Source organism: Salmo salar, chromosome 09, assembly GCF_965601325.2.
Source record: "Salmo salar chromosome 09, fSalSal1, whole genome shotgun sequence".
In the NCBI taxonomy this organism is placed as follows: Eukaryota; Metazoa; Chordata; class Actinopteri; order Salmoniformes; family Salmonidae; genus Salmo; species Salmo salar.
Window position 1 is genome coordinate 160,191,089 of NC_138299.1, and position 27,323 is coordinate 160,218,411.

At 44.1% G+C, this 27,323-nt stretch overlaps 1 protein-coding gene across 2 annotated transcripts in view; it reads right to left on the reverse strand.

Annotated features, from left to right (window-relative positions):
- Nucleotides 1-14,996: 14,996 nt before the first annotated feature.
- The window catches only part of LOC106613332 (galectin-4), a 31,680-nt gene continuing 19,353 nt past the window's right edge, over nt 14,997-27,323 (reverse strand). Inside the window, exons 3-11 of one of the 2 annotated variants that reach the window (XM_045724886.2) lie at nt 24,234-24,438; nt 22,363-22,476; nt 21,350-21,409; nt 19,351-19,392; nt 19,159-19,257; nt 18,603-18,659; nt 18,402-18,490; nt 15,564-15,729; nt 14,997-15,345 (exon numbers count right to left, since the gene is read on the reverse strand). In XM_045724886.2, the coding sequence (XP_045580842.2) occupies nt 15,199-15,345; nt 15,564-15,729; nt 18,402-18,490; nt 18,603-18,659; nt 19,159-19,257; nt 19,351-19,392; nt 21,350-21,409; nt 22,363-22,476; nt 24,234-24,438 (979 nt within the window). In that variant the 3' untranslated portion in view covers nt 14,997-15,198. The remainder of the gene's footprint in view (nt 15,346-15,563; nt 15,730-18,401; nt 18,491-18,602; nt 18,660-19,158; nt 19,258-19,350; nt 19,393-21,349; nt 21,410-22,362; nt 22,477-24,233; nt 24,439-27,323) is intronic. The other variant, XM_045724887.2, reaches the window with a different exon arrangement.

Here is a 27,323-nt window from a genome sequence, read left to right on the forward strand (position 1 = left end):
CTGGTTGAAAACTGTTTTCTGCCCCTCCCAAAAGATAGAATTTGTAGATAATTGGCCCTCTTTCTGGGACTCACCCACAAACAGGACCAAGCCTGGCCTGTTGAGGAGTGACGGACTCCATCCTAGCTGGAGGGGTGCTCTCATCTTATCTACGAACATAGACAGGGCTCTAACTCCTCTAGCTCCACAATGAAATAGGGTGCAGGCCAGGCAGCAGGCTGTTAGCCAGCCTGCCAGCTTAGTGGAGTCTGCCACTAGCACACTCAGTGTAGTCAGCTCAGCTTCCCCCATTGAGACCGTGTCTGTGCCTCGATCTAGGTTGGGCAAAATTAAAAATGGCGGTGTTCGCTTTAGCAATCTCACTAGTATAAAGACCTCCTCCATTCCTGCCATTATTGAAAGAGATTGTGATACCTCACATCTCAAAATTGGGTTACTTAATGTTAGATCCCTCACTTCCAAGGCAGTTATAGTCAATGAACTAATCACTGATAATAATCTTGATGTGATTGGCCTGACTGAAACATGGCTTAAGCCTGATGAATTTACTGTGTTAAATGAGGCCTCACCCCCAGGTTACATTAGTGACCATACCCCCCGTGCATCCGGCAAAGGCGGAGGTGTTGCTAACATTTACGATAGCAAATTTCAATTTACAAAAAAAAAAACAACAATGACGTTTTCGTCTTTTGAGCTTCTAGTCATGAAATCTATGCAGCCTACTCACTCACTTTTTATAGCTACTGTTTATAGGCCTCCTGGGCCATATGCAGTGTTCCTCACTGAGTTCCCTGAATTCCTATCGGATCTTGTAGTCATAGCAGATAATATTCTAATTTTTGGTGACTTTAACATTCACATGGAAAAGTCCACAGACCCACTCCAAAAGGCTTTCGGAGCCATCATCGACTCAGTGGGTTTTGTCCAACATGTCTCTGGACCTACTCACTGCCACAGTCATACTCTGGACCTAGTTTTGTCCCATGGAATAAATGTTGTGGATCTAAATGTTTTTCCTCATAATCCTGGACTATCGGACCACCATTTTATTACGTTTGCAATTGCAACAAATAATCTGCTCAGACCCCAACCAAGGAGCATTAAAAGTCGTGCTATAAATTCTCAGACAACCCAAAGATTCCTTGATGCCCTTCCAGACTGCCTCTGCCTACCCAAGGACGTCAGAGGACAAAAATCAGTTAACCACCTAACCGAGGAACTCAATTTAACCTTGCGCAATACCCTAGATGCAGTTGCACCCCTAAAAACTAAAAACATCTGTCATAAGAAACTAGCTCCCTGGTATACAGAAAATACACGAGCTCTGAAGCAAGCTTCCAGAAAATTGGAACGGAAATGGCGCCACACCAAACTGGAAGTCTTCCGACTAGCTTGGAAAGACAGTACCGTGCAGTATCGAAGAGCCCTTACTGCTGCTCGATCATCCTATTTTTCCAACTTAATTGAGGAAAATAAGAACAATCCGAAATTTCTTTTTGATACTGTCGCAAAGCTAACTAAAAAGCAGCCTTCGCAAATGGAGGATGGCTTTCACTTCAGCAGTAATACATTTATGAACTTCTTTGAGGAAAAGATCATGATCATTAGAAAGCAAATTACAGACTCCTCTTTAAATCTGGGTATTCCTCCAAAGCTCCATTGTCCTGAGTCTGCACAACTCTGCCAGGACCTAGGATCAAGGGAGATACTAAAGTGTTTTAGTACTATATCTCTTGACGCAATGATGAAAATAATCATGGCCTCCAAACCCTCAAGCTGCATACTGGACCCTATTCCAACTAAACTACTGAAAGAGCTGCTTCCTGTGCTTGGCCCTCCTATGTTGAACATAATAAACGGCTCTCTATCCACCGGATGTGTACCAAGCTCACTAAAAGTGGCAGTAATAAAGCCTCTCTTGAAAAAGCCGAATCTTGATCCAGAAATTATAAAAAACTATCGGCCTATATCGAATCTTCCATTCCTCTCCAAAATTTTAGAAAAAGCTGTTGCACAGCAACTGACTGCCTTCCTGAAGACAAACAATGTATACGAAACGCTTCAGTCTGGTTTTAGACCCCATCATAGCACTGAGACTGCACTTGTGAAGGTGGTAAATGACCTTTTAATGACGTCAGACCGAGGCTCTGCATCTGTCCTCGTGCTCCTAGATCTTAGTGCCGCTTTTGATACCATCGATCACCACATTCTTTTGGAGAGATTGGAAACCCAAATTGGTCTACATGGACAAGTTCTGGCCTGGTTTAGATCTTATCTGTCGGAAAGATATCAGTTTGTCTCTGTGAATGGTTTGTCCTCTGACAAATCAATTGTAAATTTCGGTGTTCCTCAAGGTTCCGTTTTAGGACCACTATTGTTTTCACTATATATTTTACCTCTTGGGGATGTCATTCGAAAACATAATGTTAAATTTCACTGCTATGCAGACGACACACAGCTGTACATTTCAATGAAACATGGTGAAGCCCCAAAATTGCCCTCGCTAGAAGCCTGTGTTTCAGACATAAAGAAGTGGATGGCTGCAAACTTTCTACTTTTAAACTCGGACAAAACAGAGATGCTTGTTCTAGGTCCCAAGAAACAAAGAGATCTTCTGTTGAATCTGACAATTAATCTGGATGGTTGTACAGTCGTCTCAAATAAAACTGTGAAGGACCTCGGCGTTACTCTGGACCCTGATCTCTCTTTTGAAGAACATATCAAGACTGTTTCAAGGACAGCTTTTTTCCATCTACGTAACATTGCAAAAATCAGAAATTTTCTGTCCAAAAATGACGCAGAAAAATTAATCCATGCTTTTGTTACTTCTAGGCTGGACTACTGCAATGCTCTACTTTCCGGCTACCCGGATAAAGCACTAAATAAACTTCAGTTAGTGCTAAATACGGCTGCTAGAATCCTGACTAGAACCAAAAAATTTGATCATATTACTCCAGTGTTAGCCTCCCTACACTGGCTTCCTGTTAAGGCAAGGGCTGATTTCAAGGTTTTACTGCTAACCTACAAAGCATTACATGGGCTTGCTCCTACCTATCTTTCCGATTTGGTCCTGCCGTACATACCTACACGTACGCTACGGTCACAAGACGCAGGCCTCCTAATTGTCCCTAGAATTTCTAAGCAAACGGCTGGAGGTAGGGCTTTCTCCTATAGAGCTCCATTTTTATGGAATGGTCTGCCTACCAATGTGAGAGACGCAGACTCAGTCTCAACCTTTAAGTCTTTACTGAAGACTTATCTCTTCAGTAGGTCCTATGATTAAGTATAGTCTGGCCCAGGAGTGTGAAGGTGAACGGAAAGGCTGGAGCAACGAACCGCCCTTGCTGTCTCTGCCTTGCCGGTTCCCCTCTTTCCACTGGGATTCTCTGCCTCTAACCCTTTTACAGAGGCTGAGTCACTGGCCTACTGGTGTTCTTCCATGCCGTCCATGGGAGGGGTGCGTCACTTGAGTGGGTTGAGTCACTGACGTGGTCTTCCTGTCTGGGTTGGCGCCCCCCCCCCCCCCCCCTTGGGTTGTGCCATGGCGGAGATCGTTGTGGGCTATACTCGGCCTTGTCTTAGGACGGTAAGTTGGTGGTTGGAGACATCCCTCTAGTGGTGTGGGGGCTGTGCTTTGGCAAAGTGGGTGGGGTTATATCCTGCCTGTTTGGCCCTGTCCGGGGGTATCATCGGATGGGGCCACAGTGTCTTCTGATCCCTCCTGTCTCAGCCTCCAGTATTTATGCTGCAGTAGTTTGTGTCGGGGGGCTAGGGTCAGTCTGTTACATCTGGAGTATTTCTCTTGTCTTATCCGGTGTCCTGTGTGTATTTAAATATGCTCTCTCTAATTCTCTCTTTCTCTCTTTCTGTCTTTCTCTCGGAGGACCTGAGCCCTAGGACCATGCCTCAGGACTACCTGGTATGATGACTCCTTGCTGTCCCCAGTCCACCTGGCCGTGCTGCTGCTCCAGTTTCAACTGTTCTGCCTGCGGCTATGGAACCCTGACCTGTTCACCGGACGTGCTTGTTGCACCCTCGACAACTACTATGATTATTATTATTTGACCATGCTGGTCATTTATGAACATTTTAACATTTTAACATTTTGACCATGTTCTGTTTTAATATCCACCCTGCACAGCCAGAAGAGGACTGGCCACCCCTCATAGCCTGGTTCCTCTCTAGGTTTCTTCCTAGGTTTTTGGCCTTTCTAGGGAGTTTTTCCTAGGGAGTTTTTCCTAGCCACCGTGCTTCTTTCACATGCTTTGCTTGCTGTTTGGGGTTTTAGGCTGGGTTTCTGTACAGCACTTTGAGAATATCAGCTGATGTACGAAGGGCTATATAAAAATAAATTTGATTTTGATTTGATTACTAAGCTAAGGATCCTGGGAGTAAACACCTCCCTCTGCAACTGGATCCTGGACTTCCTGACGGGCCGCCTCCAGGTGGTGAGGGTAACAACACATCTGCCACGCTGATCCTCAACACTGGAGCCCCTCAGGGGTGCATGCTTAGTCCCCTCCTGTACTCCCTGTTCACCCAATACTGCACGGCCAGGCATGACTCCAACACCATCATTAAGTTTGCTGACGACACAACAGTGGTAGGCCTGATCACTGACAATGATGAGACAGCCTATAGGGATGAGGTCAGAGACCTGGCCGTGTGGTGCCAGGATAACAATCCCTCCCTCAACGTGATCAAGACAAAGGAGATGATTGTGGACTACAGGAAAAGGAGGACCGAGCACGCTCCCGTTCTCATCGACGGGGCTGTAGTGGAGCAGGTTGAGAGCTTCAAGTTCAATGATGTCAAACTAGAATGGTCCAAACACACCAAGACAGTCGTGAAGAGGGCAGGGATACCATCTGGGCCAGCAGCCATGCGAAGATTAACACGTTTAAATATCTTACTCACGTCGGCCACGGAGAAGGAGAGGGGGGACCCGCAGTCCTTGGTAGCGGGCCTCGTCGGTGGCACAGTTTTATCCTCAAAGCAGACAAAGAAGGTGTTTAGGAAGCAAGACGTCGGGTGTCCGTGATGTGGCTGGTTTTCTTTTTGTAGTCCGTAATTTCCTGTAGACCCTGCCACATATGTCTCGTGTCTGAGCCATTGAATTGCGACTCCACTTTGTCCCTATACTGACATTTTGTTTGTTTGATTGCCTTTCGGAGGGAATAACTACACTGTTTATATTCTGCCATATTCCTACTCACCTTTCCATGGTGGTTCGCGCTTTCAGTTTTGCACGAATGCCGACCATCTATCCACGGTTTCTGGTTAGGGTAGGTATTAATAGTCACAGTGGGTACAACATCTCCAATGCACTTTCTTTTATACTCACTCACTGAGTCAGCGTATAAATCAATGTTATTCTCTGATGCTACCCCGAACATTTCCCAGTCCGCGTAATCAAAACAATCTTAAAGCGTAGATTCTGATTGGTCAGGCCAGCATTGAATGGTTCTAGTCACGGGTACATCCTGTTTGAGTTCCTGCCTGTAGGACTTTAGGAGAAAAATCGAGTCGTGGATGGATTTTCCCGAAGGGAGGGCGGGGGAGGGCCTTGTATACATTGACTGCAGCGTGCTACAGTCAATGTGCTGATAGAATTTAGGTAGCCTTGTTCTTAAATTAGCCTTGTTAAAATCCCCAGCTATAATAAATGCAGCCTCAGGATATATGGTTTCCAGTTTACATAGAGTCCAGTGAAGTTCATTGAGGGTCGTCGTGGTATTTGCTTGGGGGGGGATATACACGACTGTGACTATAATCGAAGATAATTCTCTTGGGAGATAATGTAGTCAACATTTGATTGTACAGAATTCTTGGTCAGGTGAACAAAAGGACTTGAGTAGTTCCAACACCATGCATTGTTAATCATGAAGCATACACCCCTGCCCTTCTTCTTCCCAGAGAGATGTTTATTTCTGTCGGCGCAACGCACGAAGAAAGTCGAGAAAGTCGTATTCCTGGTTGTAATATTGGTAAGTTGACGTTGCTCTTATATCCAATAGTTCTTCCCGGCTGTATGTAATAACACTTAACATTTTCTAAAAACCCATTGCATTGTGGGTTTTGTAGTTGACCACAACGATTTTCACGTTGCTACTACTGTTGTTATGACAACAAAATGAACGCTATAAAAATATATAAAAGGAGTGGGCACACTATAAAAGGAGTGGGCACCCTCCCCCCCTAGCCTTCACAGTGTCTGTGTGTCAGCACCCCTCCCCCCCTAGCCTTCACAGTGTCTGTGTGTCAGCACCCCTCCCCCCCTAGCCCGATGGGGGTTGAGTTTCCCTTTTGGTCCCCTTCTCAGGGTGGAGACAAAAGTAACGAAATACGTCCTTTTATGTTCTTACTACTGAACAAAACAACAAGTTCTTTGTACTGGAGGCCATGTGCTGGCACAGGATGTGGGGGGGGGGGGTTGGAACCATTGTATGTCATCTCTGAGGTTGCACCTATCCTGACCTATCCTGACCTATCCTGAGGCTGTATATAACCCAGAGGTCCACTCCACTCAGTGGGCTCTCACTATATTTACCTTCGTGTGGGTATTGTGACCAGCCCCCTTATCGATACGTTTAAAAAAAAAAAAAAAGTTAATATCCTGATTGGTGATCGACCTTGTCGCTCCTCAATATTGATTAGAATATCAATCACTGTGGTTTATTTTTGTCCTCCTTGACCCTCCTGTATCTTTTATGTTGCCTAAAGAACTTCTTCTGCACATTTTCGGCTGAAAATAATCAATGTAATCAAGTGCTACAGAGTGGCGCAGCGATCTAAGGCACTGCATCTCAGTGCAAGAAGTGTCACTGCTGTCCCTAGTTTGAATCCAGGCTGCATCATGTCCAGCCGTGATTGGGAGTCCCATAGGGCGGTGCACAATTGGCCCAGCGTTGTCCGTGTTTGGCCAGAGTAGGCCGTCACCGTAAATAAGAATTTGTTCTTAACGGACTTGCCTAGTTAAAACATTTTTTAAATTGAAGGTGTATAAAGATGGAGGAATTCAGACATGAGGTCATTGTTTGCGCTCTATCCACTGAGTTTGTAAACTACGGCACGCAACATGGTTCAATGTACCTATAAATCAGCACGATCTACTTTTGTTGTTTTATTTACATTTCCGCCATCTTGGAGCTAGAATTGGGATCATGTATAATGTGCTAATCATCATACCACATAGAGTAGTGGAGGTACAAATGAGGCGTCTGTGGTAAGTACACGGGGGGGTACATCCTTCGCCCTTGGATGTGAATGGCTAAAGATATACATTTGATTAAAACATTTATTAATTTCTTTGTTTGAATTAATTGTCTGTTTGATTTCTCATAGATTAACTCGTCTAGAATCAGCTCGCTTAGCTAGCTACAGTATCTCGGCTAATGTCAGTTTACTTATGGGTTGAGTTAAGTTGAGTTATTTCTAACCAGGAACTGGCTAGCTCCTTTGTCGTCTTCCCTCTCAACGGCGAAGAGATACGGAGGCTCCATAACTGTAACAATGCCTCTCGATGGAGGGAAGAGTTCCAGGAAAATGCATAGTTTATTTTGGTGGTTCCAAAAGCACAACGATACACACAGGGGAGAAACCTCAACTCTGCTAGCCACAAGCAAATATGTCCACGGTAAACACATACCGTACTAATACAAACAACACCCGTGGTGCAGGCACGCACCCCTTACATGTGCCCTAAGGCAAACAATCCCGCACACAGCCTAACCTGCTGCGGGGAAAATTATACCCACCTAAATCAGAGAAAACAAGACACAGGTGTGGAAAACCAGACAGCACTAAATGAAAAGGAAAAGAGGATCGGTGGCGGCTAGTATGCCGGCGACGACGACCGCCGAGCGCCGCCCGAACAGGGAGAGGAGCCACCTTCGGTGGAAGTCGTGACAATAACTGAGCTTAACAGATGTTCTACAAAAATACGCTCATCTCTAATGTTAGATGTATATTATGCATATTACAGTGCCCTCCGCTAATATTGGCACCCTTAGTAAATATGAGCAAAACGGGCTGTGAATGTCTTTCATTTTTTGTTTATCCTCTTGGTCTTTCATTCAAAATATTCACAAAAAAAATCAAACCTTTAATTAAAGTAAAATAATTGAAAGAAAGAAAATCATTCTTATCATAAAACACATATCTTTCTTAAATATATGTGTGCCACACCCCTTCATTCAATACTTTGTGAAACCTCCCTTTGCCAAGATAACAGCTCTGGATCTTCTCTTATAATGTGGTTGGAGAACACATGACAAGTGATCTGAGACCATTCCTCCATACTTAATCTCTCCAGATCCTTCAGATTCTGAGGTCCACGCTTGTGGACTCTCCTCTTCAGCTCATCCCACAGGTTTTCTATGGGGTTTATGTCAGGGGAATGGGATGGCCATGGCTAAACCTTGATTCTGTGGTCAGTGAACCATTTTTGTGTTGATTTTGAGGTGTGCTTTGGATCATTGTCCTGCTGGAAGATCCAACCACGGCTGTACATTATGCCTTGAATCTATTCTACCACGCCCAGAAACCTGCTCCTTTTATTCTCTGTCCGCAACGCACTAGACGACCAGTACTTATAGCCTTTAGCCGTACCCTTATCCTACTCCTCCTCTGTTCCTCTGGTGATGTAGAGGTTAACCCAGGCCCTGTAGCCCCCAGTTCCACTCCTATTCCTGAGGCGCAATCATTTGTTGACTTCTGTAACTGTAAAAGCCTTGGTTTCATGCATGTTAACATCAGAAGCCTCCTCCCTAACTTTGTTTTACTCACTGCTTTAGCACATTCTGCCAACCCTGATGTCCTAGCCGTGTCTGAATCCTGGCTTAGGAAGGCCACCAAAAACTCTGAAATTTCCATCCCCAACTTTAAAATTTTCTGCCAAGATAGAACTGCCAAAGGGCGTGCAGTTGCAATTTACTGCAGAGATAGCCTGCAGAGTTATCTCATGCTATCCAGGTCTGTGCCCAAACAGTTCGAGCTTCTACTTTTAATAATCCACCTTTCCAGAAATAAGTCTCTCACTGTTGCCGCTTGTTATAGACCCCCCTCAGCCCCCAGCTGTGCCCTGGAAACCATATGTGAATTAATTGCCCCCTATTTATGTTCAGAGTTTGTACTGTTAGGTGACCTATACTGGGATATGATTAATACCCCGGCCGTCCTACAATCTAAGCTAGATGCCCTCAATCTCACACAAATTATCATGGAACCTACCAGGTACAACCCTAAATCCGTAAACATGGGCACCCTCATAGATATCGTCCAGACCAACCTGCCCTCTAAATACACCTCTGCTGTCTTCAACCAGGATCTCAGCGATCACTTCCTCATTGCCTGCGTCCGTACTGGGTCTGCGGTCAAACGACCACCCCTCATCACTGTCAAACACTCCCTAAAACACTTCAGTGAGCAGGCCTTTCTAATCGACCTGGCCCGGGTATCCTGGAAGGATATTGGCCTCATCCAGTCAGTAGAGGATGCCTGGTTGCTCTTCAAAAGTGCTTTCCTCACCATCTTAAATAAGCATGCCCCATTAAAAAAATGTAGAACTAAGAACAGATCTAGCCCTTGGTTCACTCCGGATCTGACTGCCCTTGACCAGCACAAAAACATCCTGTGGCGTACTACATTAGCATAAAATTGCCCCAGCGATATGCAACTTTTCAGTGAAGTTAGGAACCAATATACACAGGCAGTTAGGAAAGCAAATGCTAGCTTTTTCAAACAGAAATTTGCATCCTGTAGCACAAACTCCAAAAAGTTCTGGGACACTGTAAAGTCCATGGAGAATAAGAGCACCTCCTCCCAGCTGCCCAACTGCACTGAGGCTAGGAAACACTGTCACCAGCGATAAATCTACGATAATCGAGAATTTCAATAAGCATTTTTCTACGGCTAGCTATGCTTTCCACCTGACTACCCCTACCCCGGTCAACAGCAACTTGCCCAAGCCTCCTCCATTTCTCCTTCACCCAAATCCAGATAGCTGATGTTCTGAAAGAGCTGCAAAATCTGGACCCCTACAAATTAGCTGGGTTAGACAATCTGGACCCTCTCTTTCTAAAATGATCCGCCGCAATTGTTGCAACCCCTATTACTAGCATGTTCAACCTCTCTTTCGTATCGTCTGAGATCCCTAAAGATTGGAAAGCTGCCGCGGTCATACCCCTCTTCACAGGGGGTGACACTCTAGACCCAAACTGTTACAGACCTATATCTATCCTACCCTTCCTTTCTAAAGTCTTGGAAAGCCAAGTTAACAAACAGATCACCGACCATTTCGAATCCCACCGTACCTTCTCCCCTATGCAATCTGGTTTCCGAGCTGGTCATGGGTGCACCTCAGCCATGCTTAAGGTCCTAAACGATATCCTAACCGGCATCAATAAAATACAATACTGTGCAGCCATATTCATCGACCTGGCCAAGGCTTTCGACTCTGTCAATCACCGCATTCTTATCGGCAGACTCAACAGCCTTGGATTCTCAAATGACTGCCTCGCCTGGTTCACTAACTACTCAGATAGAGGACAGTGTGTCAAATTGGAGGGCCTGTTGTCGAGACCTCTAGCAGTCTCTATGGGGGTGCCACAGGGTTCAATTCTCGTGCCGACTATTGTCTGTATGTACATCAATGATGTTGCTCTTGCTGCTGGTGATTCTCTGATCCACCTCTACGCAGACAACACCATTCTGTATACTTCTGGCCCTTCTTTGGACACTGTGTTAACAAACCTCCAGACGAGCTTCAATGCCATACAACACTCCTTCCGTGGCCTCCAACTGCTCTTAAATGCAAGTAAAACTAAATGCATGCTCTTCAACCGATCGCTGCCCGCACCCGCCTGACTAGCATCACTACTCTGGACAGTTCTGACTTAGAATACGGGGACAACTACAAATACCTAGGTGTCTGGTTAGACTGTAAACTCTCCTTCCAGACTCACATTAAGCATCTCCAATCCAAAATTAAATCTAGAATCGGCTTCCTATTTCGCAACAAAGCATCCTTCACTCATGCTGCCAAACATACCCTCGTAAAACTGACAATCCTACCGATCCTTGACTTCGGCGCTGTCATTTACAAAATAGCCTCCAACACTCTACTCAGAAAATTGGATGTAGTCTATCACAGTGCCATCCGTTTTGTCACCAAAGCCCTATATACTACCCACCACTGCGACCTGTATGCTCTCGTTGGCTGGCACTCGCTTCATATTTGTCACCAAACCCACTGGCTCCAGGTCATCTATAAGTATTTGCTAGGTAAAGCCCCGCTTTATCTCATCTCACTGGTCACCAAAGCAGCATCCACCCGTAGCACACGCTCCAGCAGGTATATTTCACTGGTCATCCTCAAAGCCAACACTTCCTTTGGCTGCCTTTCCTTCCAGTTCTCTGCTGCCAATGACTGGAATGAATTTCAAAAATCACTGAAGCTGGAGACTTATATCTTCCTCACTAACTTTAAGCATCAACTGTCAGAGCAGCTTACCGATCATTGCACCTGTACATAGCCCATCTATAAATAGCCCACCCAACTACCTCATCCCCATATTGTTATTTTTATTTTTTGCTCCTTTGCACCCCAGTATCTCTACTTGCACATTCATCTTCTGCACATCTATCACTCCAGTGTTTAATTGTTAAATTGTAATTTTTTCGCCACTATGGCCTATTTACTGCCTTACCTCCCTAATCGTACTACATTTGCACACACTGTATATAGACTTTTCTATTGTATTACTGACTGTATGTTTGTTTATCACATGTGTAACTCTGCGTTGTTGTTTGTGTCACAGTGCTTTGCTTTATCTTGTCCAGGTCGCAGTTATAAATGAGAACTTGTTCTCAACTTGCCAAACAGGTTAAATAAAGGACTTGTTCTCAACTGGCCTACCTGGTTAAATAAAGGACTTGTTCTCAACTGGCCTACCTGGTTAAATAAAGGACTTGTTCTCAACTGGCTAACCTGGTTAAATAAAGGACTTGTTCTCAACTGGCCAACCTGGTTAAATAACGGACTTGTTCTCAACTGGCCTACCTGGTTAAATAACGGACTTGTTCTCAACTGGCCAACCTGGTTAAATAAAGGACTTGTTCTCAACTGGCCAACCTGGTTAAATAAAGGACTTGTTCTCAACTGGCCTACCTGGTTAAATAAAGGACTTGTTCTCAACTGGCCTACCTGGTTAAATAAAGGACTTGTTCTCAACTGGCCAACCTGGTTAAATAAAGGACTTGTTCTCAACTGGCCAACCTGGTTAAATAAAGGACTTGTTCTCAACTGGCCAACCTGGTTAAATAAAGGAGAGAGAAATAAAATAAGAATATATAGACATACGTCCTCATCCAGGCTGATTGTTAATATCTCCAGTTGCTTTAAACTTATTAATTATTGCCCTGATAGTAACCTTTGAGCTATTTTCTTATAGCCATTTCCTGATTTTCCTTGTGCAGCTCAACAACTGTTTGTCACAAATCATTACTGTATTCTCGGGTCTTTCCCATAGGGATGGATGACTATGGGAACTTGACCTGTGTGTCACCTCAGATTTATACCCCAGTGAAACAGGAAGTCATGGCTTACCACTTAAGTGTTCCTAATCACTCAGGTGAACTTAAAAACGTAAAATATGAATTGGAATATACAGTACTTCAGTTAGATTCTACTCATAAGAATTTCTAGGGGTGCAAATAATTGTGGCACATGTTTCAGCGAGAAAAATATGTATTTCATTTATTTCACTTTTTTTTTTTTTCTCCAATCATTTACTTCAATTAAAGGTTCGATTTTTGTGAATATTTTGAGTGAAAGACCAAGAGGATAAACAGCTCTTTTTGCTCATATTTACCAACGGTGCCAATATTAGTGGAAGGCACTAAAGGTATCATATCCTGTACGCTAACGTTAACTGGCTAACTTTCAATCAGGTGTTTGATTGACAAGTGAGATTCGTTGTCATGGCTATGTGTAACGTCTGCTTCCAGCTCACACTCTCAAACACATAGATCCCCCTGAACGCAGCTCATTCTCCATATCCCAATCACCTGAATTCTGATCACCTGTTCACACACCTGTACGTCGTTTACGCACACTATTTAGAACAGTTCTTTTCACCCCATCATTGTGAGGTATTGTTTGTTATGATACACGTCTAGTCGGCTGTCTGTTTATTTCTGTATGAGTCCTCCCGTGTATCATAGTTTTTGGCCATCGTCATTAACGACGCCTTTTTGCCTTCTTTAGCCTTCTTTTGCCTATCAGATTTCCTGTCATCAACCTCTTGCCTGATCTCCCGGACTATGTTATTAGCCTTTTGCCTGCCTGTACTGTTACCTTTTTGGAGTCCCTTGTGTTTGACCTTCTGCCTGCCCCTGGACCCAGCTACCTGCCTCCTCCTGTGTATGACCTTCTGCCTGCCCCTGGACCCAGCTACCTGCCTCCTCCTGTGTATGACCTTCTGCCTGCCCCTGGACCCAGCTACCTGCCTCCTCCTGTGTAGGACCTTCTGCCTGCCCCTGGACCCAGCTACCTGCCTCCTCCTGTGTATGACCTTCTGCCTGCCCCTGGACCCAGCTACCTGCCTCCTCCTGTGTAGGACCTTCTGCCTGCCCCTGGACCCAGCTACCTGCCTCCTCCTGTGTATGACCTTCTGCCTGCCCCTGGACCCAGCTACCTGCCTCCTCCTGTGTATGACCTTCTGCCTGCCCCTGGACCCAGCTACCTGCCTCCTCCTGTGTAGGACCTTCTGCCTGCCCCTGGACCCAGCTGCCTGCCTCCTCTTGTGTATGACCTTCTGCCTGCCCCTGGACCCAGCTACCTGCCTCCTCCTGTGTATGACCTTCTGCCTGCCCCTGGACCCAGCTACCTGCCTCCTCCTGTGTATGACCTTCTGCCTGCCCCTGGACCCAGCTACCTGCCTCCTCCTGTGTAGGACCTTCTGCCTGCCCCTGGACCCAGCTACCTACCTCCTCCTGTGTATGACCTTCTGCCTGCCCCTGGACCCAGCTGCCTGCCTCCTCCTGTGGTCCTTTACTAATAAACACCTGCTGCACCCTGAGCTTGAAACCAGCTGTCTGTCTCCCATCTTACTCATTACACTACGTAGCTACAGTGGCTGGAGACATAGCCTGCACACAGCCATCCCACGTACCCAAGAAAACGGACGCTGCGACAGGGGTCAAAACTTAATATCTTTGATCCTTGCGCAACAAGGAAACCACCCGAAAGTCGGCATGAGTATAAATTAAATGGAGTTTTGACCAGCGACACTTGACGCATTCTAATAATGTCTACAGACATGTCGATAGACGATAGAAGTATAAACCAGCCATTATCATAGAGTTCAAACAATGTGTCTTTCTTTTTAAAAATGTTAAAATTGTATATTTTTTTTAATATCCAAAACATACAATATACTTACACAGTGAAGCCACTCAATAACTACACCACACCAGTTATCCAACAGACTCCCATGCTATTTTTTTTGCGAAGACTATTTGATTCTGAGTTCGGACATATAAAGTTTGTATGCGAAAACGATTTGTAAGATCAGTTTTTAGGAACTCACATCACTAGCGTAAAAGAGGGAAGCTTGTACTACCAGGTGCTGGCACATGCAGAGATCAAACACACCACTGGAACGTCGATTCATCTGTTTACATTTCCTAATAATTCAAACGCTTCCTCAAGTGTTTTAATTGGCGTATTCTTACTTCAGTTATGACCTTACAAGCCGATTAAGATAAGCAGAGTAATGTGTTTACATGACTAATGCCAAACTCGGCCTACTGCCATAATCAGTTTAATATCGAATTATTAGTGTGTGTGTAAATGTACTCATTGTTGATTTTTAAACCAGATTTCTATACTTATTTTGTTAGAAATAAATGTGTATTCTTTACACCGCTGTATGGACTATATGTCTGTATGTGATATTACTGCTATGTGCTACATGAAATGAGGAGTACCAGTCTTTGGTTATGATAATTATTTTATTAAAAGTAGTTTGATTACTTTGATTCTCTCTCTTAGGATCCACTTAACATCTAATAACAACCTGCTTACAGAGGTACAATGCTGAATCATGGTGGAACATCCAGACTGTTTGCATGTGTGTGTGTAGTATTGTGTGTGTGTGTGTGTGTGTGTGTGTGTGTGTGTGTGTGTGTATTGGCTCAGAAGTGTACGTATGAGATCTGTACGTCTCCCTCCAGCTCCACCGTGTCTATCTGGTTGTAGTTCTGGAAGCGGTGGAAGAAGTCACACATGTGCTGCCCATTCACAAACACCTTGAACCGCTGGTTCCCACAACGGATAGACATCTAAGAGAGAGAGAGAGAGAGAGGGAAAAAAACCGAACTTGACATAGATAGCCAAAATGGCACTGAATACCCATGCAACCAGACCGTAGAGTAACTGAGGAACGAGTTAGAATGTTGTCATCTTGGACAACTTCAATTCTAATTTTACACAATGTCCGTAGATCTCATACCCGTGAACCTTGACAAAGTGAGATTCTGTGTGTGCTGTGTGTACTCACGTCAAAGTACTCTCCCTCCCGGAAGGGGTTAATGCTGATCTCTTTCTCCTCCATGCCCCAGCTTCCACCAATCATACTGTTTCTCACGACCACTCTCTCCTGTAGACGAGGGTTCATGTGGAACGCTATGTCCCGCGAGCCGCCCACAATGAAGTTTATAGAGAACCTACAACACAACAGGCCCACCGGTAAGCATACAGTTGAAGTCGGAAGTTTACATACACCTTCGCCAAATACATTTAAACTCAGTTTTCCCACAATTCCTGACATTTAATCCTAGTAAAAATTCCCTGTCTTAGGTCAGTTAGGCTCACCACTTTATTGTAAGAATGTGAAATGTCAGAATAATAGTAGAGAGAATTATTTATTTCAGCTTTTATTTCTTTCATCACATTCCCAGTGGGTCAGAAGTTTACATACACTCAATTAGTATTTGTTAGCATTGCCTTTAAATTGTTTAACTTGGGTCAAACGTTTCAGGTAGCCTTCCACAAGCTTCCCACAATAAGTTGGGTGAATTCCTCGTGACAGAGCTGGTGTAACTGAGTCAGGTTTGTAGGCCTCCTGCTCACACATGCTTTTTCAGTTCTGCCCACAAATGTTCTACAGGATTGAGGTCAGGGCTTTGTGATGGCCACTCCAATACCTTGACTTTGTTGTCCTTAAGCCATTTTGTCACAGCGTTGGAAGTATGCTTGGGGTCATTGTCCATTTGGAAGACCCATTTTCGACCAAGCTTTAACTTCCTGAATGATGTCTTGAGATGATGCTTCAATATAGCCACATCATTTTCCATCCTCTTGATGCCATCTATTTTGTGAAGTGCACCAGTCCCTCCTGCAGCAAAGCACCCCCACAACATGATGCTGCCACCCCCGTGCTTCACGGTTGGGATGGTGTTCTTCGGCTTGCAAGCCTCCCCCTTTTTCCTCCAAACATAACGATGGTCATTATGGCCAACCAGTTCTATTTTTGTTTCATCAGACCAGAGGACATTTCTCCAAAAAGTACGATCTTTGTACCCATGTGCAGTTGCAAACCGTAGTCTGGCTTTTTTATGGCAGTTTTGGAGCAGTGGCTTCTTCCTTGCTGAGCTGCCTTTCAGGTTATGTCGATATAGGACTCGTTTTACTGTGGATATAGATACTTTTGTACCTGTTTCCTCCAGCATCTTCACAAGGTCCTTTACTGTTGTTCTGGGATTGATTTGCACTTTTCGCACCAAAGTACGTTCATCTCTAGGAGACAGAATGCGTCTCCTTCCTGAGCGGTATGACTGCTGCGTGGTCCCATGGTGTTTATACTTGCGTAATATTGTTGGTACAGGTGAACGTGGTACCTTCAGGTGTTTGGAAATTGCTCCCAAGGATGAACCAGACTTGTGGAGGTCTACCATTTTTTTTTATGAGGTCTTGGCTGATTTCTTTTGATTTTCCCATGATGCCAACCAAAGTGACACTGAGTTTGAAGGTTGGCCTTGAAACACATTCACAGGTACACCTCCAATTGTCTCAAATTATGTAAATTAGCCTATCAGAAGCTTCTAAAGCCATGACATCATTTTCTTGAATTTTCCAAGCTGTTTAAAGGCACAGTCAACTTAACTTATCTGTCTGTAAACAATTGTTGGAAAAATGACTTGTGTCATGCACAAAGTAGATGTCCTAACCGACTTGCCAAAACTATAGTTTGTTAACAAGAAATTTGAGGAGTGGTTGAAAAACGAGTTTTAATGACTCCATCCTGAGTGAATGTAAACTTCCGACTTCAACTGTAGGAGTGTTTATTGACTATGTAACCTGATCAGACCAGGAACATTTCTGGGGAAAATAAAACTGCAATATTTCTATAGCTGGGGGAAGGGCTAAGACTAAAATGAGCACCTACAGACCTGGTAGATCCTCAACCAGCTCTCACAGTCTCACGTCAGAATCAGACGTTCATCCATGTTTCTCAAACGTTAAATGTCAAAGTTGTTTTAAAAGTCACATTTCAAAGTGTTTAAGGTTAAGGTCAGGCATTATCTCTGAATGGTTAAGGTTAGGCATTATCTCTGAATGGTTAAGGTTAGGCATTAACTCTGAATGGTTAAGGTTAGGCATTAACTCTGAATGGTTAAGGTTAGGCATTATCTCTGAATGGTTAAGGTCAGGTATTAACTCTGAATGGTTCAGGTTAGGCATTAACTCTGAATGGTTCAGGTTAGGCATTAACTCTGAATGGTTAAGGTTAGGCATTAACTCTGAATGGTTAAGGTAAGGTTTGGTATAGACTTAAAATCAAAAACAAAAACAACATTCAATCACTGGATTTGAATATACAACATTTGGAATCAGAGGTTTGGTGTAAACAAAGATATTTAAAAAAAAACGTTCTACCACTGGAATCAGAGGCAGACAAACTGTTGCCCCCTAGTGGCCAGTTTCCACATCATCTCCTGATGTCCTCAGACATGGATGGACATAGAATACTGACTTGTATCACTGGTGACCTGCCTGTCCTAGAGGCACCATGGGTATAGGGTTTAGGGGATAGGGGTTAGGGGATAGGGTATAGGGGTTATGGGTTAGGATACTACAGACCTGTTAACTCCTAGAGGCACCATGCCTCTGATGGGTTAGGGGATAGAGGTTAGGGGATAGGGTTAGGGGATAGGGGTTAGGGTACTACAGACCTGTTAGCTCCTAGAGGCACCATGCCTCTGATGGGTTAGGGGATAGGGGATAGGGGTTAGGGGATAGGGTTTAGGGGATAGGGGTTAGGATACTACAGACCTGCCTGTCCTAGAGGCACCATGCCTCTGATGGGTTAGGGGATAGGGGTTAGGGTACTACAGACCTGTTAGCTCCTAGAGGCACCATGCCTCTGATGACGATAGTCTTCTTCGGAGACATCCCTCCTGGAATCATGCTGGAGTACGGGACAGGCTGATACACATAGGACAGGAGTCAGTCCACTGACACCATGTAGGGTATACTGTATGTATGTATACTTAGGACCAAACAAATCTATCCTGACTCACACACAGATGTTACTTACAGGGTTGTATATTGGCTGTCCACACATGACCGGCAGGTTTCCACCAGGATACCCTCCCTGACCACAAACAGGGATGTTATCACACACACACACACACACACACACACACACACACACACACACACACACACCACACACACACACACACACACACACACACACACACACACACACACACATACACACAGACATCACACACACATACACACAGACATCACACACACACACACACACACACACATACACACACACATACACATACACACACACACACACACACACACACACACACAGACATCACACACACACACACACACACACAGACATCACACACACACACACACACACACACACACACACACACACACACACACACACACACACACACACACACACACACACAGACAACACATCACACACACCAGAATACAGCTGTCAGCCATAAGTGTTACGTTAAGTCATGTATTTACTAACTGATGCAGAACTATCTACTGAAGAAAATTATCCCACATTCAAAGCATTAAGACCCACTGTTATAACAGGTGACAGTACTGACCCCCATGTCACCTGGGTATCCTCCACCCTGTGGGTATCCTCCACCCTGTGGGTATCCTCCACCCTGTGGGTATCCTCCACCCTGTGGGTATCCTCCACCCTGATAAGCATCGACAGACATACAGTATAAATATATGTAATGGTATTTGATGACACAGACACATGAACGTCACCAAGTGTGGTACCAACTCACCCCCATTTGATCACCTGGGTATCCTCCAGCAGGATATCCTCCCTGTTGACGGTGGGAAACATATCAAATGTCATCCAGAGTTTACGACACGCTAAGAAACACATTCATGAGGATATATCGCTATGTACAGTTACCAACATTCATGAGGATATATCTCTATGTACAGTCACCCCACACCATTCATGAGGATATATCGCTATGTACAGTCACCCCACAACATTCATGAGGATATATCTCTATGTACAGTCACCCCACACCATTCATGAGGATATATCACTATGTACAGTTACCCCACAACATTCATGAGGATATATCACTATGTATAGTCACCCCACAACATTCATGAGGATATATCGCTATGTACAGTCACCCCACAACATTCATGAGGATATATCGCTATGTACAGTCACCCCACAACATTCATGAGGATATATCTCTATGTACAGTCACCCCACACCATTCATGAGGATATATCGCTATGTACAGTTACCCCACAACATTCATGAGGATATATCTCTATGTACAGTCACCCCACACCATTCATGAGGATATATCTCTATGTACAGTCACCCCACACCATTCATGAGGATATATCGCTATGTACAGTCACCCCACAACATTCATGAGGATATATCTCTATGTACAGTCACCCCACACCATTCATGAGGATATATCACTATGTACAGTTACCCCACAACATTCATGAGGATATATCTCTATGTACAGTCACCCCACACCATTCATGAGGATATATCTCTATGTACAGTCACCCCACACCATTCATGAGGATATATCGCTATGTACAGTCACCCCACAACATTCATGAGGATATATCTCTATGTACAGTCACCCCACACCATTCATGAGGATATATCACTATGTACAGTTACCCCACAACATTCATGAGGATATATCACTATGTATAGTCACCCCACAACATTCATGAGGATATATCGCTATGTACAGTCACCCCACAACGTTCATGAGGATATATCGCTATGTACAGTCACCCCACAACATTCATGAGGATATATCGCTATGTACAGTCACCCCACAACATTCATGAGGATATATCGCTATGTACAGTCACCCCACAACATTCATGAGGATATATCGCTATGTACAGTCACCCCACAACATTCATGAGGATATATCGCTATGTAGTCACCCCACAACATTCATGAGGATATATCGCTATGTAGTCACCCCACAACATTCATGAGGATATATCACTATGCAGTCACCCCACAACATTCATGAGGATATATCGCTATGTACAGTCACCCCACAACATTCATGAGGATATATCGCTATGTACAGTCACCCCACAACATTCATGAGGATATATCGCTATGTACAGTCACCCCACAACATTCATGAGGATATATCTCTATGTACAGTCACCCCACAACATTCATAAGGATATGTTGCTATGTACTGTCACCCAACAACATTCATGAGGATATATCGCTATGTACAGTCACCCCACAATATTCATGAGGATATATCTCTATGTACATTCACCCCACATTCATGAGGATATATCGCTATGTACAGTCACCCCACAACATTCATGAGGATATATCGCTATGTAGTCACCCCACAACATTCATGAGGATATATCTCTATGTACAGTCACCCCACAACATTCATGAGGATATATCGCTATGTACAGTCACCCCACAACATTCATGAGGATATATCTCTATGTACAGTCACCCCACAACATTCATGAGGATATATCGCTATGTACAGTCACCCCACAACATTCATGAGGATATATCGCTATGTACAGTCACCCTACAACATTCATGAGGATATATCTCTATGTACAGTCACCCAACAACATTCATGAGGATATATCGCTATGTAGTCACCCCACAACATTCAGTGCTAAGCCCTCCAGTGGTCTTGTATGGCTTAGTTGGTAGATCATGACACAACGCCAATATAGTGGGTTCAATACATATACGATATAAATATATATATATATACGTACCGCCATGTTGCCTCCTCCCATTCCACCTGTAGGATATCCACCTCCCATTCCTCCTCCTCCCTGAAGAATACACAGCTTATTCCAGCTACATCCGTTCTGCCATATGTGTGTGTTTGTGTGTGTAATGTGTTGTGTAGCCAGTCCATACTCACTCCCATTCCACCTGGGTATCTATTGCCTCCTACTGTAGTGCCCTTGCGCAAAAGCAACGACCATTGAGCACTTAATTGAGCAAAGCAATGGTAATCATAGTATGCCTGTGGGTGTGTGAACCGGTGTGTGTGTGTGTGTGTGTGTGTGTGTGTGTGTGTGTGTGTGTGTGTGTGTGTGTGTGTGTGTGTGTATGTGTGTGTGTGTGTGTGTGTGTGTGTGTGTGTCCTGGCACACAGAAGGGCAAAAGCAAAGACTATTGAGAAATGGATTATTCATTAAATCCACTATTTAAAATTCTCTCCTGTTCTCTCATCCCATGTATTGCTTGTAACTGCTGCCCGAAAGCTTTGAACCATTGAATTAACATAAAAATGACAGATGATGGCGCAATTATCTTTCCTGTAGGATTTGGGAAGGGTACGCTGACCCTAGATTTGTTGGCAACAGAGGGCAACTTCTACCTTTAAGCCTGTTAAAATACTGCTCTCTGAACCTACCCCCACCCCCCTGCCCCACCCCCCTGCTCCAGTCCCCACCCCCCTGCCCCCTTCCCCTGCCCCACCCCCCTTCCCCTAACCCAGTCCCCACCCGCCTGCACCAGCCACCACCCCCCTGCCCCAGCCCCCTCCCCCCTTCCCCAGCCCCCATCCCCCAGTCCCCACCCCCCTGCCCCACCCCCCTGCTCCAGTCCCCACCCCCCTGCCCCCTTCCCCTGCCCCACCCCCCTTCCCCTAACCCAGTCCCCACCCCCCTGCCCCAGCCCCCACCCCCCAGTCCCCACCGCCCTTCCCCTGCCCCCACCCCCCTTCCCCAGACCCCACCCCCCTGCTCCAGACCCCACCCCCCTGCTCCAGTCTCACCCCGATGACGTTGATGGTCTGGATGGAAACGTCGCCTCCTATCTGCAGGGCGTTGACTCTCTCCACTGGAATGCGATGTTTGAACATGTGAAAGTCTCGACCGTTCACTGTCACCTACGACAGAAAAACACACATTAGCTCATCTGACCGTACACAACTATGGTCTAACCCTAACCCATACACAACTATGGTCTAACCCTAACCCATACACAACTATGGTCTAACCCTAACCCATACACAACTATGGTCTAACCCTAACCCATACACAACTATGGTCTAACCCTAACCCATACACAACTATGGTCTAACCCTAACCCATACACAACTGTGGTCTAACCCTAACCCATACACAACTATGGTCTAACCCTAACCCATACACAACTATGGTCTAACCCTAACCCATACACAACTGTGGTCTAACCCATAGACAACTCAATAGGGCGTTGGGCCACCACACCTCTATTGGAGGGATGCGACACCATTCTTCTACAAGAAATTCCATAATTTGGTGCTTTGTTGATGGTGGTGAAAAACGCTGTCTCAGTCACCACTCTGGAATCTCCCGTAAAGTGTTCAATTAGGTTGAGATCTGGTGACTGAGACGGCCCAGGGCATATGGTTCACGTCGTTTTCCTTACTCATCAAACCATTCAGTGACCACTCGTGCCCTGTGGACGGGGGCATTGTTATCCTATGGGGGCATAGCTATGGTAGCCAATAATAATGGCCTGCCCAGCATGTTTATACATCAACCTAAGCATGATGAGATGTTAATTGCTTAATTAACTCAGGAACATGCTTTCAATATACTCTGTAAAATTTCACTTATTCAAGCGTTTCCATTATTTTGGCAGTTACCTGTATATATAACTACACGGTATCGCTGTACCTATATCTATGCCTATATCTATACAGTATCTATATCTATACAGTATCTATATCTATACAGTATTTGTATATTTATACAGAGTATTTGTATATTTATACAGTATCTATATCTATACAGTATCTATGTATCTATACAGTATCTATATCTATACATTATCTATATCTATATAGTTTCTATATCTATACAGTATTTGTATATTTATACAGTATCTATATCTATACAGCATCTATATCTATACAGTATCTATATCTACATCTATACATTATCTATATCTATACATTATCTATATCTATACAGCATCTATATCTATACAGCCCTATCTATATCTATACAGTATCTATATCTATACAGTATTTGTATATTTATACACAGCATCTATATCTATACAGTATCTATATCTATACAGTATTTTTATATTTATACAGTATCTATGTATCTATACAGTATCTATATCTATATTTATACAGTATCTATCGCTATATCTATATCTATACAGTACGTATATATACATTTACACAGTGTCTATATCTATACAGTATCTATACCTATATCTATATACAATCTATATCTATACACAATCTATATCTACATAGTATCTATTACTATATCTTTCACAGTATCTCTATCTATACAGTATCTGTATCTATATCTATACAGTATCTATATCTATACAGTACGTATATCTACATTTACACAGTGTCTATATCTATACAGTATCTATACCTATATCTATATACAATCTATATCTATACACAACCTATATCTACATAGTATCTATCACTATATCTACACAGTATCTATATCTATACAGTATCTATAAATTATATATATATCTATGTGTGTATATATATATATATATATATATGTATACAGTATCTCTATCTATACATTATCTATAAAGTATATATATTTATATATGTATGTATATATATATATGTGTGTGTGTATAAATATATATCTATACAGTATCTCTATAACTGACCTGGTAACCCTCCTGGTTAATGATGATAACCATCTCGAAGGCGTCTCCCTTGCTAAAAGGCATGTGGTGGGTCTTCTCCTCTGAACCCCATTGCCCTTCCTGGCAGCTGTTGAACACCACCTTGTCCCATCCGTCGAAACGAGGGTTGAAGTGAAAGCCGATATCACTGCCCTCAAATTCCCCACACTGCAGGTTAATGTGGAACCTAGAGGGGGTGTTAGAGAGGACATAGAATGAACAGATCGTACACAGGTAACACTGGTAACACTGGTAACTCAGCTAACACAGCTAACACAGGTAACTCAGCTAACACAGGTAACACTGGTAACTCAGCTAACACAGGTAACACTGGTAACTCAGCTAACACTGGTAACACTGGTACACCCTGGTAACTCTGGTAACTCTGGTAACTCAGCTAACACTGGTAACACTGGTAACACTGGTAACACTGGTAACTCAGCTAACACTGGTAACACTGGTAACTCAGCTAACACTGGTAACACTGGTAACTCAGCTAACACTGGTAACACTGGTAACACTGGTAACTCAGCTAACACTGGTAACACTGGTAACACTGGTAACTCAGCTAACTCAGCTAACACAGGTAACACTGGTAACACTGGTAACACTGGTATCTCAGCTAACACAGGTAACACTGGTAACACTGGTAACACTGGTAACTCTGGTAACACTGGTAACTCAGCTAACACTGGTAACACTGGTAACACTGGTAACACAGGTAACACTGGTAACTCAGCTAACACTGGTAACACTGGTAACACTGGTAACTCAGCTAACACAGGTAACACTGGTAACACAGGTAACACTGGTAACTCAGCTAACACTGGTAACACTGGTAACTCTGGTAACACTGGTAACTCTGGTAACTCTCGTAACACTGGTAACTCAGCTAACACTGGTAACACTGGTAACACTAGTAACTCTGGTAACACTGGTAACTCAGCTAACACAGATAACACTGGTAACTCAGCTAACACTGGTAACACTGGTAACTCAGCTAACACTGGTAACACTGGTAACACTGGTAACTCAGCTAACACTGGTAACACTGGTAACTCAGCTAACACTGGTAACTCAGCTAACACTGGTAACACTGGTAACTCAGCTAACACTGGTAACACTGGTAACACTGGTAACACTGGTAACTCAGCTAACACTGGTAACACTGGTAACTCAGCTAACACTGGTAACACTGGTAACACTGGTAACACTGGTAACTCAGCTAACACTGGTAACTCAGCTAACACAGCTAACACTGGTAACAATGGTAACTCAGCTAACACTGGTAACACTGGTAACACTGGTAACACTGGTAACACTGGTAACTCAGCTAACACAGGTAACACTGGTAACACTGGTATCTCAGCTAACACTGGTAACACTGGTAACACTGGTAACACAGGTAACACTGGTAACTCAGCTAACACTGGTAACACTGGTAACACTGTTATCTCAGCTAACACAGGTAACACTGGTAACACTGGTAACACTGGTAACTCTGGTAACACTGGTAACACTGGTAACTCTGGTAACACTGGTAACACTGGTAACTCAGCTAACACTGGTAACACTGGTAACACTGGTAACACAGGTAACACTGGTAACTCAGCTAACACTGGTAACACTGGTAACTCAGCTAACACAGGTAACACTGGTAACACAGGTAACACTGGTAACTCAGCTAACACTGGTAACACTGGTAACACTGGTAACTCTGGTAACACTGGTAACTCTGGTAACTCAGCTAACACTGGTAACACTGGTAACACTGGTAACTCTGGTAACACTGGTAACTCAGCTAACAAAGATAACACTGGTAACTCAGCTAACACTGGTAACACTGGTAACTCAGCTAACACTGGTAACACTGGTAACACTGGTAACTCAGCTAACACTGTTAACACTGGTAACACTGGTAACTCAGCTAACACAGGTAACACTGGTAACTCAGCTAACAGAGGTAACACTGGTAACACTGGTATCTCAGCTAACACAGGTAACACTGGTAACACTGGTAACACTGGTAACACTGGTATCTCAGCTAACACTGGTAACACTGGTAACTCTGGTAACACTGGTAACTCTGGTAACACTGGTACCACAGGTAACACTGGTAACTCAGCTAACACAGCTAACACAGGTAACACTGGTAACTCAGCTAACACTGGTAACACTGGTAACTCTGGTAACTCTGGTAACACTGGTAACTCTGGTAACACTGGTAACTCTGGTAACACTGGTAACTCTGGTAACACTGGTAACACTGGTAACTTTGGTAACACTGGTAACTCGCTAACACTGGTACACTCAGCTAACACAGATAACACTGGTAACACTGGTAACTCAGCTAACACTGGTAACTCAGGTAACACAGATAACACAGGTAACCCAGGTAACACTGGTAACTCAGCTAACACAGATAACACAGGTAACCCTGGTAACACTGGTAACACTGGTAACACTTGTAACTCAGGTAACACTGGTACCACTCCTGGTAACACTGGTAACTCTGGCTCGGACACAGGTAACCCTGGTAACACTGGTAACACTGGTAACACAGCCAGTAACACTGGTAACTCTGGTAACTCTGGTAACACTGGTAACTCTGGTAACACAGGTAACACAGGTAACACTGGTAACTCAGCTAACACTGGTAACACTGGTAACACTGGTAACTCTGGTAACGCTGGTAACTCAGCTAACACAGGTAACACTGGTAACACTGGTAACTCTGGTAACACTGGTAACACTGGTAACTCAGCTAACACAGGTAACACTGGTAACACTGGTAACTCTGGTAACTCTGGTAACACTGGTAACTCTGGTAACACTGGTAACACTGGTAACACTGGTAACACTGGTAACACTGGTAACTCAGCTAACACAGGTAACACTGGTAACTCAGCTAACACTGGTAACACTGGTAACTCAGCTAACACAGGTAACACTGGTAACACTGGTAACTCAGCTAACACTGTTAACACTGGTAACACTGGTAACTCAGCTAACACAGGTAACACTGGTAACTCAGCTAACACAGGTAACACTGGTAACACTGGTAACACTGGT